This window comes from Microcaecilia unicolor, chromosome 8 (genome assembly GCF_901765095.1).
Source record: "Microcaecilia unicolor chromosome 8, aMicUni1.1, whole genome shotgun sequence".
NCBI lineage: Eukaryota > Metazoa > Chordata > Amphibia > Gymnophiona > Siphonopidae > Microcaecilia > Microcaecilia unicolor.
In genome coordinates, this window is record NC_044038.1 from 198,563,711 (window position 1) to 198,586,535 (window position 22,825).

Here is a 22,825-nt window from a genome sequence, read left to right on the forward strand (position 1 = left end):
CACACATTAGAACATTTACTATAGATACAATGCTCATAATGTCATTCCAATTCAGTGAGAGATTTTAGCAATACTAAAGAAATGCTAGTTATCACTTGTGGAACATTTGATACTTGCATTCTTATTTTGCTTAGACACATTGGCTCTTCCTACCTCTTTATTCTTTTTTGTGTGTGTGTGTTTATATCTATTCTTTCTTTTCTTTTTAATTAGTTGGAGTTCCTTTCGTTTTCTGTTATTTATTGATTTTATTTGTTAACTGCTCTGATTTTATGAAGGGTAGTATATTAAATCTACAATAAACTAAACTTACACATGGATTATCTAAATACTTGATTACTATAACTCCCTGTAATTAGGACTTCCTAAGTACCAACTGAAGAAACTACGGTTCATCCAGAACATGGCTGCAAGAGTGTTTATTGGTACAAAATTGAATGAGCATATTCACCTAATACTGAAGAACTTATCATTTGCCTATAGAGAAGAAAATTGAGTTCAAATTTTCAATCTTAGTCTTTAAGATTTTACATGGGTTGGATCCAGCAGAGTTGGTGGATTGTGTTAGACGCTATAATCCAAGAAGAGTATTGCGTTCACTCAATAAGCCTGTTAGGATGGGCCAGGAGATGTTTAGTAAGCTGAAATAAGGAATCACACTTTCACGTGTAGCAACTAATTGTATGGAAGTGTCTGCCAAATGATTTACGAGATCTTTTATGTTTTCATAAGTGCTGTAAGGCACGGTTGTTTGACAGCATATGAGGCTTAAGGGATAGGGCCTAGGAAAGATAGGCATTGCGTATCCATTATGGGGGGAATTCTATATATGGCATCAAAAAATCCACAGCGATATTCTATAAACTTCACCTAGAGTTAGGCGCAGTTTATAGAGCATGCGTATGAACATCCCCATGAGTAAAATTTAGGCTGGACCATTTACACCAACTAATTGCCCATGCCTAACTTAAGTGTAGATCAGACATATTCTATAACACCATATGTAAATTTTGGGAATGCCCACGGCCACGTCCCCTTTTGAGATCCGCACTTTAGGATATGTGTGGAACACTTTACAGAATACGCTTAAAAAACTGTGTGTGTAAATTCTAATTATTGCTTGTTACCGGCCAATTATTGGCACCAATTGGCTTGTTACTCAATTAAGTTGCGTGTGCAATTGTACTCCCAAATTTGTATGTGCAACTTTAATCGCCATATATAGAATTCCTCACTATCCTGCTTATAATCGAACGAGAATAACGCCCAAGTTCCGACCTAAATCGGGAGATGGGCGTTTATCTCACAAAAACGAATAACGCGGTATAATCAAAAGCCGAATTTGGGTCGCTTTCAACTGCACTCCGTCGCGGATGCGGACAAAGTGGACGGGGGCGTGTCGAAGGCGTGTCGAAGGAGGAACTGGGGCGTGGTTATCGGGCGAACAGAGATGGGCGCCCTTCGCCGATAATGGAACAGTTTTGAGCTAGAATTTAGAACACTTTTCCTGGACCCTGTTTTTTTACGAATAAGGCCCCCAAAAGTGCCCTAAATTACCAGATGACCCCCAGAGGGAGTCGGGGATGACCTCCCCTGACTCCCCCAGTGGTCACTAACCCCCTCCCACCACAACAAATGATGTTTCACAACTTTTTACTTTCACCCTCAAATGTCATACCCTCCTCCCAAGCAGCAGTATGCAGGTCCCTGGAGCAGTTGTTAGGGGGTGCAGTGGACGTCAGGCAGGTGGACCCAGGCCCATCCCCCCCCCTACCTGTTACAATTGTGCTGCTTAATGCTATTAGTCGTCCAACCCCCCCCAAACCCACTGTACCCACATGTAGGTGCCCCCCTTCACCTCTTAGGGCTATAGTAATGATGTAGACTTGTGGGCAGTGGGTTTTGAGGGGGATTTGGGGGGCTCAACACCCAAGGGAAGGGTGCTATGCACCTGGGAGCTCTTTTACCTTTTATTTGTTTTTTGTAAAAGTGCCCCCTAGGGTGCCCGGTTGGTGTCCTGCCATGTGAGGGGGACCAGTGCACTATGAATCCTGGCCCCTCCCACGAACAAATGCCTTGGATTTATTCGTTTTTGAGCTGGGCGATTTCATTTTCCATTATCGCTGAAAAGCAAAATCGCCCAGCTCACACCTTGACGAATAAAACATGGGCGTCTTTTTCTTTTAAAAAATACGATCCGCCCCGCCCCTTCACGGACCCGTTCTCGGAGATTAACGCCCATGGAGATAGGCGTTTCTGTTCCATTATGCCCCTCTATATGTGTTTAATTTATATGCTAATTTTATATACCGCTTCAGCAAAAAAAATCTTCAAAATGATTTACAATTGTTGTAAACAAAAAAAACAGCACCACGGGCCTTTAAAAATGGAACACAGTTCTTTAATGAATGAGCCTTGACAAAAAGACCCGACACGGGCCGTGTTTCGGTGACTAGCACCTGCGTCAGGGGTCACAGTGATGACGTGGAAAACTTGGGGAATAACTCGAATATATTCCTCTACAATATATTATTCCTTACCCCACGTCTCATGTAGTAAAAGCTACAAAGCACCAAGGCACTTTCACTTTCTGTATCAAAATGGATGAAAGAGGTTTCAGCCTTAGTAAGTACAGTTGACTCTCTTTCTAAGTCTTTAGATGTGACAAAGGTGGAATTTAATACTCAAATGAATGCACTTAAAGAGGATATTAAACAATTACAAGAACTTTCAACTGCAACGATAAAAGATAAAGCGCTCATACATCGGAAAATTGAGCAGATTGAAAATTATAACCGCAGATTAAATCTTCGTTTCTTGAACTTTCCTAAGACTCTTGGGATAAGTCCATTAGATGCCTTTAAGAAATATTTGTTGGAAATTCTTCATTATACTTCGGACGCTATTCCCCCAATTAATAGGATATAATACATATTAAATAAGAAGGAAGGGGATGAACAATTAGAAACGAATTCTCAGGATCAGAAAAAAAGACATTATGAATTTAACTGATTTTTTTGAAGCAACTATCTCTGAAGAATCCGAAAGAATGACATTAATAGTCTCATTTATTTTTGAGCAAGATTTACAAGCAGTTAAACGTTTGTACTTTAGAAACTCACAAACTTTATTTTATGGTAAAAAGGTCTGGATGTTTCCTGACATCACAAAATCAACTCAAGAAAGAAGAAAAGCTTTTCTAGCTTTCAGGACTGAAGCTTTAGCTTTAGGTGCATCTTTCTACCTTAATTACCCTTGTACATGCGTTGTCAAATACACAGGGTTAAAATATGTGTTTTATCACCCAGAACATTTAAGAAAGTTTGTTAAATTGAAAATGTTGACCACAGGTTAATTCCATAGTAGTTGAGTTTAAATATTTAATTTATTTATTTGTTGCATTTGTACCCCACATTTTGCCACCTATTTGCAGGCTCAATGTGGCTTACATAGTACCGTCAAAGGCGTTTTCCCAGTCGGTGGATAACAAATACAAAGTTGTATAGTGATCGTATGGGGTATAAGTGGAGGGTCGGAATGGATGACGATTACGTGATGTCCTGTTCAATCATAGTCATGCTGTGTTGGTAGGTGAAGAGGGTTACGTGCGGTTGTTGGGGTAGGCCTTTTTGAAGAGGTAGGTTTTTAGTGGTTTCCTGAAGTTCAAGTGGTCGTGGATTGTTTTCACAGCTTTTGGGAGCCCATTCCATAGTTGTGCGCTTATGTAGGAGAAGCCAGCTGTGTAAGTTGTTTTGTATTTCAGTCCTTTGCAATTTGGGTAGTGTAGGTTTAAGTAGGATCTTGATGATCTGACTGTGTTTCTTATTGGTAAGTCTATAAGGTCTGTCATGTATCCTAGGACTACGCCGTACATGATTTTGTGGACTAAGGTGCAGATTTTGAAGATGATCCGTCTTTGATTGGGAGCCAATGCAACTTTTCTCTGAGGGGTTTGGCACTATATGGTTATAGGATAAGGTATGCGTGCTAAGCTATATGCAAGTGGTTTCTTTTCTTTCCTCTTAGGATATCTCCTGATTAATCTTTGGAATCATGCCCCCCATCTAAGTAGTGGTCTAAAGAGGATTTACAATTTACTAATTTGCTTACATTTTGTGATTAATGATTTGATGATAATGTTTTTCCTTCTGATTTTCTTAATCAAGCTTTGACATTATTATTATTATTATTATTATTATTATTTACATTTGCATCCCACATTTTCCCACCTTTTGTAAAATTATGCTGTATAATAATAATAAAAAAAAAAAGAATAGCCGTACTGGGTCAGACCAATGGTCCATCTAGCCCAGTATCCTGCTTTTCACAAGTACCTGGCAGAATTAGTAGCAACATTCCATGCCACACACTAGGGTCACTGTATCCCACCTTAACTTGGGATTTTTCTTCAGTGTACTAACCCATGCCTCAGTGCCTCACTTCTAGGGATTTCATCGGACCTTTCACCAGACCTTTATATTCCCATATATTGTGAGTTCTGTAGTCCTGCTATTTCCATTTTCAAACAGCAATACAATTCTCATAATGTATCAGAAGAGATGTGTCAAGGAACTAGGGCCAGCAAAAAGTGGACCACATCACAACCCTGTGCTCCATGTTTGTGCAGGATAGAAGCACTACAGGATAAAGACATAACCCTATTGCTTACAGCAAGGCAGGACACCCTGTAAGTCATAGTTCAAATCCTAGCCCTGCCAAGGTAGAAAACACACCTGTCTGTAGTGAGTTGGTGGGGAGTGAAGACTCAGTCTCTGTGGCCTGTGGAACAGTGACACTTCCGGTAGAAGAGTGCCCCATTTCTTTTCTGTTGTTCACTGTGGTTCTGATACTTGTAGTATTAGAGCTGGTCTTCAAATTTTCAACTAGAAAGAGAAAAAGGCCATTTTCAGCAAAGGACAAAATCTCTTCCACCCTCTCCCTCACACTGGGACTGCACAATATCAGTTAGGGTCTATTAACTAAACTGCATTACCAGAATAATGCAGATTAATTAGCAGTAACGTGCATTCTCTGGGGTAAGGCGGCATTAGAGCACCAGGTAATCAGGTGCAACAAGCACTGAAAATAAGGAAAAGCACGGCACTCAATCAGCTTATTATTTTGGAAATCAAATAATGTAGCTTTCACCAAGGAGAAATTAGATCTTACCTGCTAATTTTCTTTCTTTTAGTCCCTCCAGACTGGCACAGATGAATGGGTTATGTACGTCTACCAGCAGGTGGAGACTGAGAACTACTGACTTCTGAGTACCTATAAGTGGGCTGTGCAGACCCTCTAGAGTCAGTCTGTCAAATAGCCAAGCAGAAAACTCCCACATTCTTCACACATACCTATCAGTGCTGACAGTCCTCCAGCTAACCCAGAGAACCAACTGCCACTGCCCTAAATATGCACCTAAACCTCCCCTGTAGAATTGTTGATAATTTTTTTTCTTTCGTTTTAGAACATGAAAACCAAACTGAAGAATATTGGCAAACATGCATGACCCTCCACCTCCACCATGGACCACAGAGAAACCACAAAAAAACAGGGACAGCTACACAGACCTAAGCTATCACAGGGAGGGTCCTGTGCCAGTCTGGAGGGAATAAAAAAAGAAAGTTAGCATGTAGGATCTAATTTCTCCTTCTATAGCATCCCTCCAGACCGGCACAGATGAATGGGAAGCAGTAACCATTAAGGGTGGGACCCTGCCAGCTCTGCCTGTAACACTCACACCCCAAAATTCGCATCCTGATGCGCCTGTACATCTACCCGATAGTGACGAACAAAAGTGTGCAGAGAAGACCACACTGCCATCTTACAAATCTCCAACGTTGGAACCAGCGTATGAACCCACCTGACCCCTTGTGGAATACACCTTGAGTCACTAGGTACCAGCCTACATTTCAATAGATAAGGGGACGATACCACCTCCTTATTCCACCATGCAATCATGGCCTCAGAATTTGCCTTCTCCTTCTGAGGACCTACAACAAAGAGGCGATCCATGCGCAGCACACTCTGGACTCCAACTTGTGCATCTGCAGCTGATCCTTGAAACTGACCCACATCCCAAGGACCGGCAAAGAGATGGACTGATTGACATGAAAGGCCGCCACCACCTTGGGGAGAAACAAGGGCACCGGAAGCAGAACTATCCAGCTCCCTTCCTATTTCCACCTCAAGACTACATTACTCCACTAAAGCCTGCAAACAATCTGCCCTGGATAGAAGAGTATCCCCCATTGCAGCCGAGGGTGCCCAAAGCAGAAAGAGGATTAGGATTGGCTCAGATGATTTTTTTACTTCTCCCTCTTCCAGCCCTTCAAGGGTTTTTTGTTTTTAGAGAAATTGTGGACACACAACCAATCAAAACCGGACATCATGAAAGTAATGAGGGACAGTTCCTATCAAGCAAGATCACCAAAAACAAAGGTCAGCACTGACAGGAAACATGAAAGAGCGCTTGAGAACTTAGGATTCTGCTGATAATCTCTACTTCTTTTTATTATTATTATTATTATTATTATTATTATTATTATTATTATTATTATAAAACCCAAGACCTAACCAAAGCCACAAGGACTACACAGATTTACCACTTCCACCACCTGCTGGAGTCTGAGAACAGGCTGACTAGAGGGACTGCACTGCCCACTTATAGGTACTCAGAACTCAGTAATTCTCAGTCTCCACCTGCAAGTATGCCTAAATTTAGGTGTACTTTATAGAATAAGCCTACATTTCCATGTGTTTTATAGAATGCGCCGAGCACCCATCTGTGCGACTAAATTTAGTCGCTGGCAGTTACGCTAAGTAAAACTTAATGCCAATGCCTAAATTAAGCATGGACTGGGTGTTTTCTATAACCTTGTGCATAGATTTTTGAAATGCCCATGGCCATGCCCCCTTTCCAACTACATGACTTAGAATTTATGCACGTCACATTATAGAATATGCTTAGACAGTAAATGCCAATTAGTGTCAATAATTGCTTAAGTGGCAATTTTTGGCACTGTTTGGGCTGGTAACTAAGTTGTGTGCACAAATAAAGAATAAGACTGGATTTGCATGCAGTACTTAAGTCATGCTATATAGAAACATGAGGGTAATGTTTAGAAAATCGTACGATTTGTAAACATTAACCTGGCATGCTCCTGAGAGAAGGTTAAGGTGACTGACAATGCTCCCAGGAAGGAAATGTAAAGGTGCTGGCAGGCAGGGCAGCCGAGAGACTGAGCCAGGCCCAGGGCAGGGCCACCACCCCTCCAGGATCGTCGCTGCCACCGCCACCCCCTGAGGATTATTGCCTCCCCCCAGGATCGCTAACACCCATACAACTATACATACCTTGGCTGGTGGGGATCCTAAGGCCCTGCCAGCAGAAGAGTCTTCCTCCAGTGCTGCCCTTCTTCACTCTGCTGCATGGCCTATCCCTGCGGCTGCTTGAAACCGAGCATGTGTGGCCTGAGGGGAAAAGCAGCCCAGGCAATGTGGCAGAGTGAAGAAGAGCAGCGCTGGAGGAAGATCTGTCCTGCTGATGGTGGGGTCTGGGGGGGACCCCCGCCAGCCTGCTGTGTCTGCTCCTCCGGGTCCTCCCCAGCCTCCAAGGGGGTCAGAGTTTTCTCTTTCCTGCTCCTGTTGGGATGCGATCATCCGGGTCCCATCAGGAGCAGGAGAGAGAGACCCCGGCACCAGGCCCCCCTTGGTGGCCCGGGGAATTTTGTCCCCCCTCTTTGCGGCCCTGCTGGCAGGTAAAAAGAAGCCCCCCTCCAATCTCTGTGTGTGAAAATCATTCACTCCTTTCTGCACCACCATACAGATTGTGAATATTATTCATCAGATTCTGTGTTCTTCTGTGCCATGGTATTTTAGACAGGTGCTATCTGTTTACCAGCCAGCAAGGTCTTTACGATCGGAAACCGCAATGCAGATTTCAAATGAGAGAATGATGTCTGTAAAGTATGCAGAGACATGTGCAACAGCTTTTTCTATTTCAGGGCCTGTGTTGTGGAATGGTCTGCCTGGATATTTGCGATTATGTGAGAGTATGGAACAGTTTAAGAAGAGCTTGAAATAAGGGCAGACTGACAGTGACCTGGGCCCCCAGGCAGTAAAGGTTATTGGGTTCTCCCTGGCCGCTGCCCACTGTCCCACTGCTGCACCGCCGCCCCCCCCCCCCCCCCCCCCCCCACCCCAACCGTTGCCCCTCTCCCACACACTACAGATCCTTGAGCCTCAGCTGGCCCTTCCTGGTCCTACCTTGAAGAGCCCTGGTGGTCTAGTGGCTTCTTTGGGGGCAGGAAATGCCTGCTGCCGCTATCCTGCCTGCTGCCACTGTGTTTTTAAAATGGCTGCCGAGACTTACTACAGTAGTCTTGCGGGTCTCTCATTTTTAAAACACGGCAGCACCAGGCAGAGTAGTGGCAGTGGGCAGGAAAGAGTGGAATTCTTTCCTGCCCCTGAAGATGCCACTAGACCACCAGGGCCTTTCAAGGTAGAACCAGGGAGGGCCTACTGAGACTCAGGGGGGCTGTAGTTTGTGGGAGGGGGGAGAGCCTCTGGTTCCCTTAGAGCCTCTCGGCTCTCAGGCACTGCCCAGTTGCCTGAAGGGTCAGTCTGCCCCTGACTTGAAAATGCATTATTTTGTTAAAATGTGAGGTTGAGCCTGCTGTTTTTCATTGCTGTTGGACTGACGATGAACAGTTTGTCTTTTGTTGTTTGTTTTTTTATTATGTATGTTTTTATTGTACTTCACTTAGTTGTAAGCAGATCAAAAATTTTAAATAAATAAATACATACAGAACTGTTGTGAAAGCCATCTCCCCTCTCCCCTGCATGCTTTTACAAAGGAGGCAAAATAAATTGCTGCCCCTCTCTGGAACACAATCCCCCTTCTATCCCCTGCCCGGGATCTAATGGAGGCAAGAACAATCCCCCACTTGCTCCCTTCCCACCACCACCATTTTCCAAATGGAACTAGTTGATCTCAGCTGCATCTTTGCCTCAAGCATGTGAGTTCCTGGCCACAACTCTACAAAACGTAACCCAGAACTTACTAATCCTAAGTAACTGCAGTATTATTTTATGACAGCTCAGTAATTGGGTTCTTCCTCTGTGAGAAGCAGCAGGTCCAACTTACTCACAAACTTCCTGTTTGCAAAGAGGTCTTCCTGCAACCCACTGATAGCGTAGATCTGAAGCGTATACTCCTTTGTGGGGTTCAGGCCTCCAACTGTGGCTTTGGCTGTTTTGGTTCTCAGCATAACCTCCTGCTCAGTGTCACCTTAGAGAAGAACACAACATGTTCTAGGTACAGTTCTTCCATGCAGATCATCTCAGCTTCCCTCTCAATCAGATCACATTTGATGCAACTCAAGAGCCCACAGTCAAAAGTTGTACAAGCTGCACAAGGGTAGCAGAAATCTCTCTGAGCCTCACCTGCAGATGAAAACTGACTGCCCAGTGAATTTTTATTGTCACCACTGGTTACTAAGTTAGTGACCAAAGTATCTCAGAAACCTGCTTTCCAAATATCCACTTACTCAGTAGTCAAATACATTTTCTCCACCATGAGCCCAGTCACTTGGTCACTGCATTTCATGAACAGCCATAGCTGAGAGTGATAGAGTTCATCAATGTTTCCCTTTAACCCTGCTGTCACAGTGCATCTTCTCTCTTCCCCATTCACCCCATGCATGCGTGCGCACTTGCACACGCACGCACACACACACAAAATGGCTTGCTGAAGGAGTTGTGCTCTGAAGTGCTGATTTCTAGGGCCACTTCCCCATCCAGGTTCATTGTATTATGAAACATGTCCATTGATATGACATGAAAAAGGAATTTCCCTGCCCTTGTCTGGGTGGGATGCCTTCACTCAAGGCCCTAGAATCTGTCCAGAACAGCCTCAATGCACATCCATACTTCTGAAACATGCCTCCCACCTCATCAATTAAAATCCTGCAGCACAGCATCATAGACATGTTCTTACAGCCCAAAATCATATCTCCACAGTGAAAATTTAAATTCAAATCAATTCTTGTATACCGCTAATATCCCCTTTCCAGGGTTCAGTGTGGTTTACAATCTAGGTGAGACAAAAGCAGATAGGGTTAGTGTGAGGTATGAGAAAATTAGATATCATTGATATAATGTATGAGATCAAAAATATTATAAGAAAGGATAGTGGGTGATACTAGGAGGTAGAAGTCATAATGGACTATTATAAAGCAGTCTTTGGGAAGAGAAAGGTTTTTAGCCTCTTCCTGAAGCTAAGATACCTATTTCTGTTCTGATGGCAATAGGTAGAATGTTCTATATTTTATTATCTTCTGATTTTGAGTTGTATTTTGAAATTGTGATGCTAGCATCGGTTGTTCTCTCAGTCTGTTATACTGGACCAGATGTAGCGAAGCGGTCAGTCACCTGTAGGATTTGAAAAACTAAACAAGCAGCTTTGAACCTGAGTCTTTCTGCTATGGGGAGCTAGTGTAGTTTGTTGAGATGAGTTGAAACATTGGTATATCTATTTAATCTGTATATTAGTCTAGCAGCTGTATTCTGTATGATTTGCAGTTTTTTCTGATATTGACACTGAATGCCAAGAAATAGACCGTTACAGTAATCCAAATGAGGAAGGACTAACATTTGGAAGGCTTTTTGATTGAAGAATGATCTGACTAGATGTAGCTATCTCATAGCTGATTAATATGGGATGAGAAGGTGAGTGAAGAATCGAACAAGACCCCTAGTACTCTGGTTTCAGACTCAACTGTAAAGCTTTAACCATTGGACAAAGATATTGATGATGGGAACTCAATCCCTGATTTCGGAACCATAGGACCTTGGGTTTTTTGCACATTCAATTTCAGCTTATTGGTCAGGGCCCAGGTGCTGACAGCAGTCATGCCATTCTCTACTGACTGAGTTGGGTCTTTGTTTGATGCTGTTACTGGTAAGAGAAGCAGGATGTCATCCGCGTATGATAATAGTAGTTCATTAAGTCCCAGGTGTATTGAGGGAAGGGATGACATAAAGAGATTGAACAGAGTAGGTGAGAGGGGAGATCCCTGCGGGACCCCGCAGTTAGTAAATCAGTAGTTGGAAAGTTGGTTGTTTTGCTTGACAGAATAGCTTCAATTTGAAAGGAATTCATAGAACCATTTGAGCACAGTCCCTGTTATTCCTATCTGATCCAGGCATTCGAGTAGCAATGTGTGATCTGCTGCATCAAACGCTGCCGATATATCGAATTGGAGAAGAATTGCTTGGTCACCTTTCAATAGGTGTTGTTTGACATAAGTAGTTAGAACTAGCAGCAATGTTTCCGTACTGTATGGCGATCTGAAGTCAAATTGTCACCGGAGTAAAATAGAAAACTTTTCCAGATATAAAGAGAGTTGTGCACTGATGTAGGATTCTAGTACTTTAGTAAAAATGGGTATGCCACTGGACGGTGGTTTGCAGGCAAAGTTGTGTCTAGCCTAAATCCCTTCAGCAGTGGAGTGAGAACAATTTTGCCCATATCAGGAGGAAGACAGCCAGTATTTAACAGTTCATTGAGACCATCGAGTATCCAGTTTACTGCTTCCACAGGGATGGATTTGAGTAGATATTTTTGGCATTGATCCAGGGAGCAGTTAGCTCGGTAGCATTTCAACAGCAGTGATGTTACATCCTCAACTGTTAGTAGTTGAAAAGATTTCCAGTTTTGGTCAGTTTTGAGTCCTTGGATTATAGGATTTCTGGCAATTAAGGCTGAACTACTGGTTGGACTATTTTTCTCTATTGGAGTAGTTTTAGATAGTTTGGACCTAATTTGGAGCATCTTGGAGAAATAATCAGCTAGGTCTTGGGCGGTGGGACATGTTTTCTGTGAATGTTCAGCATTATTAGTGGAAATTTGTTTTTTAACTAAGGAGAAAAGTTTTTTTATTGTCAAGATCATCTTGACCTATTAGGCTGCTATAGTACTGACATTAGGATAGGAAGTCAAAGTCTACCATATTGCCTTTTTCATGTGTTGCACCCTCGGAGAATGTAGTTAGTTCACAGTCCTTCAGGAATGATTTGAAATTGTGGACATTGGTGTCTATATCATTTTCCAAGTGTAAGTTTAAGTCTCCCAGGAAGATAATTCTTGAAAACTATGATATGAAAGAGGAAATAATCTCTACAAGTAGGGGTTCTGCCTTGGACCAAGCTCCTGGAGGACAGTAAATGAGGAGTAGGATGATTTGATTTGGCTCCTTTGAAACATTGCAGAATTTGCATAGCATGTATTCCAGTTCAGGGAAAACCCCAGAACTAACTAAAGATACATGGAAAAAGCTCTTAAAGATCAGAGTAAGTCCACCTCCTTTTTTACCCTATCTTGGAGAGTGAAGAATACCATAACCGTGTGGGGCAGTGTCGGATTATCAACTTCTGTGAGCCATATCCCTGAGATAAACAGAAAACCCAGATCTGAAGATTCTAGCAGGTCTCCGAGTATGAGAGCCTTATTCCTCACAGATCTGGCATTGATATAGATGGCGAGGACAGAAGTGAGTTGAGTCTTGTGTTCCAAAGGGAAGAATTGATTGGATATTTGCAAAAGGTAGCGAGTTTTTTTAGGTCGTCGAATGTTAGCCGTTTGGTTCTGGTCTGTAGCCGTAGTAGTGTTCTGACGGTATATATTGGCATTGTCTAGCAGGTATCTGACATTACAATTTGGATGTTTCTTAGTACAGGATTAAAGATTACAGGGATAGGGTTAGGCACTAAGTTATCTGGTAGGTTGCCATCCGACGTGCTCAAAAGGCACCTGGCTGTAGAATTAAGGCAACGCACCGAATAATGTTGTATAGATATAATCAGAAACAAACAATCAAATAATTAACCCATGAAAGTACCTAACTCTTATCAGGCCTCATAGATTCCTACAGTCCTGATATTACTATGGTCACTCAATCAGGCCTGAGACACAGGAAGGTAGAAGAAAAATTGGCCTAGCATCATACATGAGTCAGGGGCAGAACTCAGAACAGAACCCAATAATTCTCCCACTTTGCAGGGTGGGTTCCTGCTAGTCTAAACCACACCCTGTGAGAAGGATAGAAATGGGTCAGCTTGCAATTCATAATGCTGGGTATTACAGACAAAAAAGAAGTTGCATCCAATTCCTCATGAACATAAATTCAATAATATACAAAAAAGCAACAGCTAAAATCCAGATACAATTGCATTTTATATGTTATTGTATTACAGAGTATTGTAACTGACTGCATACATTTTCAAGATAATAAATGCTACTGCACTATGGCATCTGAGAGAAGCATACAGACTATATACCACATACCCAACATTAGTGCTGTCATGTACCAAATGTATTTCCAAGAAATAACTGTATTTTTAAAAAGGGGTTTTACATTCTTTATATGCTTATATGTACATCTGTAATGAGCCGAGTCCTTCACTGCAATAAATGCCTGACACTGGTGGTGTTCTGGCACCTAGTAGAAGCTAAAGTGGAGTGAGCTGGCACACACTATGCCTGCTTCCAGGCCAGGTTTAGGATAAGCAAGTCCCTAGGGTATCAACTTTCAAAAGCACCAAATACTTGGGATAAACAGGAGCCCAATTCCACTTGCTTTAGGACCATGCTGTATTTTTCTGAGGTAGAAACCTTCTACCCCCCCCCCCCCCCCCACCACCACCACCACCACCACCACCACCACTACTACCACGACCATTCTGGTCCTGCCTATGGGTGCCAACTTCTTAAATCGGCCCTGTCTGCAACATGGGTAGCTATATGGAATACACTCGCATGGTGAATATACAATCAGGTCCATAGATAAGTGCATAAAAGTATATAAAAATGTAACAGTTTGCTCTTGTTAACATAGTGGTATCATAACAGCACTGATTTTGGGAATCACATCTATCCAGGGATGTTAAGAGCCTTAATCTTTGGTAGGGGGGGGGGGGGGGGGGGGGAGAATCATTATGTTGATGCCACCTGAAGAACCCAAATATATAACAAGGATGGAGCAGCTACTTATAGAGGCCTCAACAAAGATATCAATATAAGATGAACTTCCCCTACTGGATGGAGTCTAATTGAGCTGAAGAGCCCCAACCTCTATCTTTTCCTCATATGAGAGTCATTTCATCCCCTCAATCATTTTTCTAATTCCACTATATCTTTTTAAGATATGGCAATCAGAATTATACATGCTACTCAAGGTGTGGTTGCATCCAGCGCTGCCGAGAGACTAGGCTGGGCACGGGGCAAGGCCGCCCCACCTCTGCTGCTGCTCCCCGCCGCTGTAGTCCGTGGTCTCACCTGCCTGCCTCCACGGCTCTGGGCGCCCTGCATTCAAGGCAGCAGTCACAGATTGCCTGTCTTCTGGCCTTCCCTCCCTGTGCCCCGCCCTAGTCTGATGTAACGTCCGGTTTCTGCGACGGCGGGACACATGGAGGGAAGGCCCGAAGGGAGGCCATCTGTGACTGCTGCTTTGAATGCAGGGGGCCTGGAGCCGAGGAGGCAGGCAGGTGAGACAGGGAACTGCAGCGCCGGCGGCCTGACCCCGGCGCCGGGCCCCCCTTGGAGGCCCAGGCCCTGCGAATTTTGTCCCCCCTACACCTCCTCTCGGTGGCCCTGGTTGCATCATGGAGTGATACAAAGGTGTTAGAGCTTCTTCTCTTGCAGTTCCATACCCTCCCAATCCCCAAATATCAAGCACAATAAATTCAATCCCATTGAACTCTTTACCTGATTCAATTGGCTGATGGGTTTGGAATAACTAGACTGCATTCAACGAGTATCATGGACTTCCGTCACTGCTACACACATTCAGCAATTACTGTGGGAGTCCCTCATTTACATACCTACTGGGACTGTTTCCCTCTTCCTGGCATACTCAGCACCTACTGTGGCCATTTTTATTCTCTCACATATCCAGTGCGCACCATGCACACTTGGTACCTGCCAAGGGTTTTACTCGCACTTTGTAGCCATCTGTGTTTCCATCTGTTGCTTTCCACTTCATCTGAAGTCTGTCCTCTGATAACACCATCAGCTTCAGACGCCCTGTTCCTGGAGGAGGAGAGGGCCAATTAGCTCCTTTCTCAAATCTAGAAACTGACAAAGCCATCAGCATGCAGAATGTGACCCAGTACCCTGAGACTGGAAGTTATATTTTCATGGGACCAGTAGCAGTACAAACTTTAAAAGGTTTTTAGCGTTAATAAGAAAAGCAAGTGATACAGCAGCAGCCCCTGGATCTCAGCAAGCCAAGGAGCCAGCAATCACCCAGCCAGCATATTCCTCACTTCAGATCCACTGAACACAAAGATTGCAGGTCTATCTCCAGCATGAAGGAGTAGCCCAGTGGTTAGTGTAGTGGGCTTTGACCCTGATGAACTGGGTTCAATTCCCACTGTAGCTCCTTGTGTCTTTGGGTAAGTCATTGAGGGGTCCATCCTAGCACCTGCTAAATGCTAGAGAGGTCCATAGGAATATACAGGTGCGTTTGGCATGTGCTAAAAACACTAGTGTACCTTTGTAAAAGGACCCCTTAACCCTCCAGTGCATTCTTCCCTGTACTTTTACTTTTTCTTAAGTATTAAGATACACATTTATTTTTTACTTTTCCTTAAGTACTTTGACCTACACTGCTTCACCCTTTGATCCATAGGTACATTTTTCCAAGCATGTCTGGGTGCTACAGTACTGGAAACTTGCTCAATAAAGGAACATTTTTGTGCACGTGGTGATTTTGGGTTTCCCCGAGTCTGTCGAGTGAGCTGGAATTTAATGTCCTTTGTGTTTAAAGGATGTACTTCCACAACACACGGATATGTAACACTGGAGCCTTTGTAGCATTAGGGCTTGTTAGCATAGAGAACAGAGCTGGTCTTTGGGTGCTAGAAAAGTTCCATGTTTGATCATTCTGTTTTGATGCCTGTTATTAAGGGATGATTTAATGCCAGTAATATAATAAAATTCTAATTTTGCACATTCTTGTCTAGTAACCTAGAAACTTGGGAGAGATGCAGAGGGGACACATGACACATGCTTGCAGATGACAGTCTTGTGTTTCATGTCACTCTGAATCCTGCTATTATGTATAGGGTCATGATATCCTTCCTCCCCCACCCCCTCCAATCTCAAAGTCCGCACACTGCTTTAGCCCTGAATTTTGTATAGTCAGTAACAGCTGGAATTGTTCAGAATGAAGGTTGTACAGGAAATGCTGAGACCCCACTGATTCATCCTTCAGGTGTGATGTGCATTAGCAGAGCACAGAGTGGCTCAGTTCTCCTAGGACAAGCAGGATGCATCAGCCACATATAGGTGATATCATCTGACAGCCCATTGGATGGAAAACTTACCGTCAGATGATATCACCTATATGTGGCTGACTTATCCTGCTGTCCACAGAAAACTCCTGTTACAGGTAAGTAACTTTGCTTTCTGGATCAGCAGGGGACATGGCTACAGGGCAGGAGAGTGGTGAGCTAGCAGAGGTGTCAGTACTGGAATAGTAGGGGTGAGGTACACTGGCAGAGTTATGTGTGTATGTGTGTTGGGGAGGGGGGTCTCAGTACTGAAATAGCAGGGATTCTGCATGATAGAACTGAAATACACTAGAAGAGCTGTGTGGGATGTTGGGGGAGAGGGGAACTCAATACTTGAACAGCAGGAAGTGCTGCAAGATAGGGATGAAGTACATTGGCAGAGCTATAGGGGAGGGAGGTGTCTCAGTGCCGGTGCAGACCAAAATGCTGTAGGATATGAGAGAGAAAGGGAATGGCGGGGGGGGGGGGGTCTCAGCACTGGAATAGCAGGGGAAGTTGCAGGACATGAGTGGGATACAATAGAAGAGCTGTGGGGGTATGCTGCCCCCTGAAGTGCTACAGTATTTCTTACCTTGAGCACATACTGGCCCCAGAATACAGATCAATATGGTTAAACTGGTAAAAAGGACAAAGCCACAAGAAGCCATGATACTGGAGCTGTTGGATGAGAAAATTAGTTTGGTAATATAACTCTGCTTCACATCTCTCTCTCTCTCTCTCTCTCTCTCTCTCTCTATGTATACAGCAGCATATACAGTGGGGGAAATAAGTATTTGATCCCTTGCTGATTTTGTAAGTTTGCCCACTGACAAAGACATGAGCAGCCCATAATTGAAGGGTAGGTTATTGGTAACAGTGAGAGATAGCACATCACAAATTAAATCCGGAAAATCACATTGTGGAAAGTATATGAATTTATTTGCATTCTGCAGAGGGAAATAAGTATTTAATCCCTCTGGCAAACAAGACCTAATACTTGGTGGCAAAACCCTTGTTGGCAAGCACAGCGGTCAGACGTCTTCTGTAGTTGATGAAGAGGTTTGCACACATGTCAGGAGGAATTTTGGTCCACTCCTCTTTGCAGATCATCTCTAAATAATTAAGAGTTCTGGGCTGTCGCTTGGCAACTCGCAGCTTCAGCTCCCTCCATAAGTTTTCAATGGGATTAAGGTCTGGTGACTGGCTAGGCCACTCCATGACCCTAATGTGCTTCTTCCTGAGCCACTCCTTTGTTGCCTTGGCTGTATGTTTTGGGTCATTGTCGTGCTGGAAGACCCAGCCACGACCCATTTTTAAGGCCCTGGCGGAGGGAAGGAGGTTGTCACTCAGAATTGTACGGTACATGGCCCCATCCATTCTCCCATTGATGCGGTGAAGTAGTCCTGTGCCCTTAGCAGAGAAATACCCCCAAAACATAACATTTCCACCTCCATGCTTGACAGTGGGGACGGTGTTCTTTGGGTCATAGGCAGCATTTCTCTTCCTCCAAACACGGCGAGTTGAGTTCATGCCAAAGAGCTCAATTTTTGTCTCATCTGACCACAGCACCTTCTCCCAATCACTCTCGGCATCATCCAGGTGTTCACTGGCAAACTTCAGACGGGCCGTCACATGTGCCATCCGGAGCAGGGGGACCTTGCGGGCACTGCAGGATTGCAATCCGTTATGTCGTAATGTGTTACCAATGGTTTTCGTGGTGACAGTGGTCCCAGCTGCCTTGAGATCATTGACAAGTTCCCCCCTTGTAGTTGTAGGCTGATTTCTAACCTTCCTCATGATCAAGGATACCCCACGAGGTGAGATTTTGCGTGGAGCCCCAGATCTTTGTCGATTGACAGTCATTTTGTACTTCTTCCATTTTCTTACTATGGCACCAACAGTTGTCTCCTTCTCGCCCAGCGTCTTACTGATGGTTTTGTAGCCCATTCCAGCCTTGTGCAGGTGTATGATCTTGTCCCTGACATCCTTAGACAGCTCCTTGCTCTTGGCCATTTTGTAGAGGTTAGAGTCTGACTGATTCACTGAGTCTGTGGACAGGTGTCTTTCATACAGGTGACCATTGCCGACAGCTGTCTGTCATGCAGGTAACGAGTTGATTTGGAGCATCTACCTGGTCTGTAGGGGCCAGATCTCTTACTGGTTGGTGGGGGATCAAATACTTATTTCCCTCTGCAGAATGCAAATAAATTCATATACTTTCCACAATGTGATTTTCCGGATTTAATTTGTGATGTGCTATCTCTCACTGTTACCAATAACCTACCCTTCAATTATGGGCTGCTCATGTCTTTGTCAGTGGGCAAACTTACAAAATCAGCAAGGGATCAAATACTTATTTCCCCCACTGTACTTGGGATAACATAATCTTATGCAAATTCAAGTTGCCATTAAAAATTAACAAACACAAATTCCACCTCAACACCAAGCTCCCCCTTTTTCTATCAAAATAATAATCACCCTCAAGGTAGCATACAAATATTAGAATTGTGCATGTTACTTGTAGACTCACATACCAGGAACAGGTGTGATGGCCCTTTTCCCAGTCTCACACAGACATTGGAATTATGTCAATTCCTCAGGCAAGATGATCTATTTTCATGGACATTAGCATTTACTGGCAGGATGTCAGAAAAAAAATACTGTTACAAATGACATGATGTTTAAGAATTGCGGAAATTGTCAATAGCCTCCTTTTCACAAAAAATAATTATCCTCATATAGCTCTGGTGTTCTGAAGACACAGCCAGGAAAACGGCATCAAGTTTAAGGAGACAAGAAGAAAAGCAGCATGAGAAATAAAGAAGAGAGGGGAGGTGGTTTTCCCAGGTCCCTTAGGAAAGAGGAAAGCAAGTCAGCTGGAGTGCCACTCCTGCTTCCTTGTCCCTGTGGAATTCTGCACAGGAGGGGAATTCTGCAATGCACAGTAATGCAAGTGCCCAGGAGTAAAATAGAAACAGAAAAGCATTTCCCCTTGCACTATGCAAAATACAAAAGACATCAAATATGCACATTTGCCAATATTGATGAGAAAATCAAAGATATCCCACAAAAGGATGAGCAGGAAACACTCTGCATGCTCCTGGGGAAAAGTGGAGAAACAGCAGCTAGACCAGAAAAATAGGTTGTATCATGTTACAAGGCAAGAAATGTGACCTCATGAGGGACAATATGGACCAGAACAGGACCCAGGAATCATCTTTGCTATTCCCCTCTCTGTATCCTGCAATTTTATTTCTGTTAGAATCTGCTACTTTGTCAGCACATAAATTTGTCATATCTGGTATTTTTAATGCTATACTGTTATATATTTCTAATAATAAAATCTAAACGGTTCACAAGTCAATAAAGTTACCTGAATCTGACTGAGAGAGCATTAAAAGTTGCACTGGCTTTTTTTTTTCATAAGGCAATAAACAGAAAACAATATATTTCATATTGGTTAAAAACTGAGTCCGCTGGCCCCGTGGGAGAAAAATGTTGATTTATGAACCTGGACTAAATGACTTTATTCACACTCCAGTTTAAGCATGGGAAGTGGCTCATGGCAATGTGCACCACTTGTATCCCGTAAACAGGAGGGGAAAGGCTGTTCTCATTCCTACTGAAACTGAGCACAGCTGAGAAAGAGCAGCTGCTCCTCTTTAACAAATGCAATAGAATGGAGCCCCTCTAACTATTCCTAACCCCTCCCCACCCCCCCAAGCTCTGCAAGGACTCTTCCTCCCTCATCCTCCTGACTCCAAAGCTGTATGATTCACCCAGTGCTGGGTTTATCCCACTGCATACAGGGACTTGTAATTCTGATTTGCAAAAGTGCATTCCCTAGCAAATGCAAGGCTAGGGAGTCCTGAGGTAGACACATCTGGAACCAGTTAGCACATGTTATCTGTCATGGACCCATTTTGTTCCTATGGGCCCTGCTGCAGATAACTTGCGCCAATCCCTCTTAGAGACTAGACTAGGTTAAACCAACTATGAAATAACACCTTGCAACCACCATCAGATACTGGGTCTCTCAAGGTAACCATAACCATAATTGGATTTTGAATGAATTGGTAAAACTCCACTTTAGCTGTTTTCCTCTGAAAAAAGGTAAACACACAGAGGCTCCAGGACCAGTCCATGACAGCACTGGCAGGTGGGGGGCGGGGGGGGGGGGGAGGGGAGGGGTCTCTAGGCTTTTTAAAAACAACCCTTTACACCATAGGTGACAATTTTTCAAAATAATTGAGGTTGTTAAACACAACACAAATGATCCCTTCTTGGGAGGTTACTCAATATCTGGATGCTCAGTACCCACAGAACTGGTGCCTATGCTTTTTTACACCAAAAAATACATTTGTATAATAATAATTGCTCCCTACTCACAAGGCAGAAGGGAGCACTGGAAACCAGTGAGCACAAGCTTCCATCAAGGCTTTATCTGTAAGTCCTGCTCACTCGTCTCCAGCCCCTAATCTAATTTCAGGTTTGAGTATGCCTTTTACTGAGACACCCTGTTTTTAACATGTCACTAATAATAATAATAATAATAATGTTAGCAAAGCAATACAACATAACACCAACCTCATTTTGTGCGTTAGAGACTAGATTCTATATAAATGGCGCCTGAAAAATCAGCACCAAAAATATTTCCACCTAGGCGTATTCTGTAAACTGAGGCACAGTTTATAGAATACTCCTAGTGGCTATACCTGCGCCTAATTCTAGGCGCGTCCATTTAAACCAAGTAAAAGGGAAAGGGAAATGGGACTTGATATACCACCTTTCTGAGGCAGTAGCGTAGCCAGAGTTTAATTTTTAGATGGGCCTGGAGGTGAACTGGGTGGGCACAGGCCTCACATTTCCTCTCCATCCGCTACCACCACCCCCCCCCCCCCCGCCACCGCCCACCACCGCCACCGCATTTCCTCTCCACCCGTTACCCCGTGACAGCCCCCTGCACATGGTCAGTTCTGGTCATTTTTACTGACCTGAAGCACCGTTCTCCCTCCAGCACTGGCGATTCCCATAGCCAGCCTTCTGCCAGTGCGCGTCGTCGGAGCCTCTTCTCAGGCACGTCCCGCCTACTCTGAAACTTCCTGTTTTCCGCAAAGGTGGGACGCAGGAAGTTGCAGAGTAGGCGGGACATGCCTGAGAAGAGGCCCCGACAACACAGAAGGCTGGGTATGGGAATCGCCGGTGCTGGAGGGAGAACGGCGCTTCAGGGCAGTAAAAGTGAGCAGACCACGTGGACGGGGAGAGCGGGCAGAAGAGGCTGGGTGGGCCTGGAGCAAAAGTGGCTGGGCCTGGGCCCATCCAGGCCCACCCGTGGCTATGCCCTGAGGTTTTTGCAACTACATTCAAAGCGGTTTACATACATTCAGGTACTTGGTGTAAATACCAATGCCTAAGTTAGGTGCGGAGCAGGTGTATTCTATAACCTTGCGTATAGATTTTTGCCCATTCCACACCCATGGCTATGCACCTTTTTTGGCAGCACACATTACAATTTATGGTCACCACTTTACAGAATATGCTTAGCAAGTTGTGTGCGTAAATTCTAATTAATGCCAATTAGTGTCAATAATTGCTTGTTAAGTGACAATTATCTGCACTGATTGGCTTAAGTAATTAAATTGCATGTGCAATATGGACTATGACCAGATTTGTGCATGCAATTTTGCTCATGCTATATAGAATCTGACATAATATCTTGAACAAGTCTCTGAATGGATTTGTATCCATCACTTACCATTATTACTCTGCATGCAAACAACAAGAACATATTTCTTATCAGATGTAAAGCCTTATTAAAGTAATTATGCACCAATTCTAGCTGGGGTACAATTAGTGAGAGCACTATGGTAGCACTATGTGAAAGAGCCATCTCCCCAAATGGTCCACTATCAACAACTAGGATATAAAGTCTCCAATAGCAAAAGCTCATGAAAAGCCCAGAACTTGTTGCAGTACCCATCGCCAGCACTGACCTGTCAATTTCTCCTCTCTAGGGTGGCTTCTCCCTGAACTTCAGCTGAAAAGTGTAGCAGACACATTGGTATCTCCCTTCCGTAAGCAAGAAGTGCACAATGTGGGCTGTGGGAAGTTAAGGCTGGGTATTTCATCTGAACACACTCAGCCTTAAAATCCTGTTTGTTGCCAGCATGAGATTTGAGAACCTCTTCTCTGTCTATCACTGCTCTTCCTGTTCATTATCCAGCCTCCCTCCCTGTTACTCCCCTTTTCCCTTGCCCATCCCTCCCAGCCAGAGATAAGCAGCACAGGAAAGGAAAGAAAAGGGGCCTTTTAAAGATAGGGAGAAAGAAGCAGGGCAGGTTCAGCACAGCTGTAGTTATACCTGGAGTTGGGCTTAACATACAGACTGCCCACCTCATTGCTTCTAAACACCACAGGATAAGAACCTAAGAACATAAGCATCACCAAACTGGGACAGACGAAAGGTTCATCAAGTCCAGTATCCTGTTTCCAA

The 22,825-nt window shown here is 43.9% G+C and overlaps 1 protein-coding gene across 1 annotated transcript in view; it reads right to left on the reverse strand.

Annotated features, from left to right (window-relative positions):
- Window positions 1-22,481, reverse strand: part of COL20A1 (collagen type XX alpha 1 chain) — a 111,310-nt gene extending 88,829 nt beyond the window's left edge. The window contains exons 1-6 of the mRNA XM_030213275.1: window positions 22,326-22,481; window positions 18,867-18,967; window positions 16,925-17,010; window positions 14,978-15,088; window positions 9,146-9,289; window positions 4,734-4,883 (exon numbers count right to left, since the gene is read on the reverse strand). Coding sequence (XP_030069135.1) covers window positions 4,734-4,883; window positions 9,146-9,289; window positions 14,978-15,088; window positions 16,925-17,000 — 481 coding nt within the window. The 5' untranslated portion in view covers window positions 17,001-17,010; window positions 18,867-18,967; window positions 22,326-22,481. The remainder of the gene's footprint in view (window positions 1-4,733; window positions 4,884-9,145; window positions 9,290-14,977; window positions 15,089-16,924; window positions 17,011-18,866; window positions 18,968-22,325) is intronic.
- Window positions 22,482-22,825: the final 344 nt, after the last annotated feature.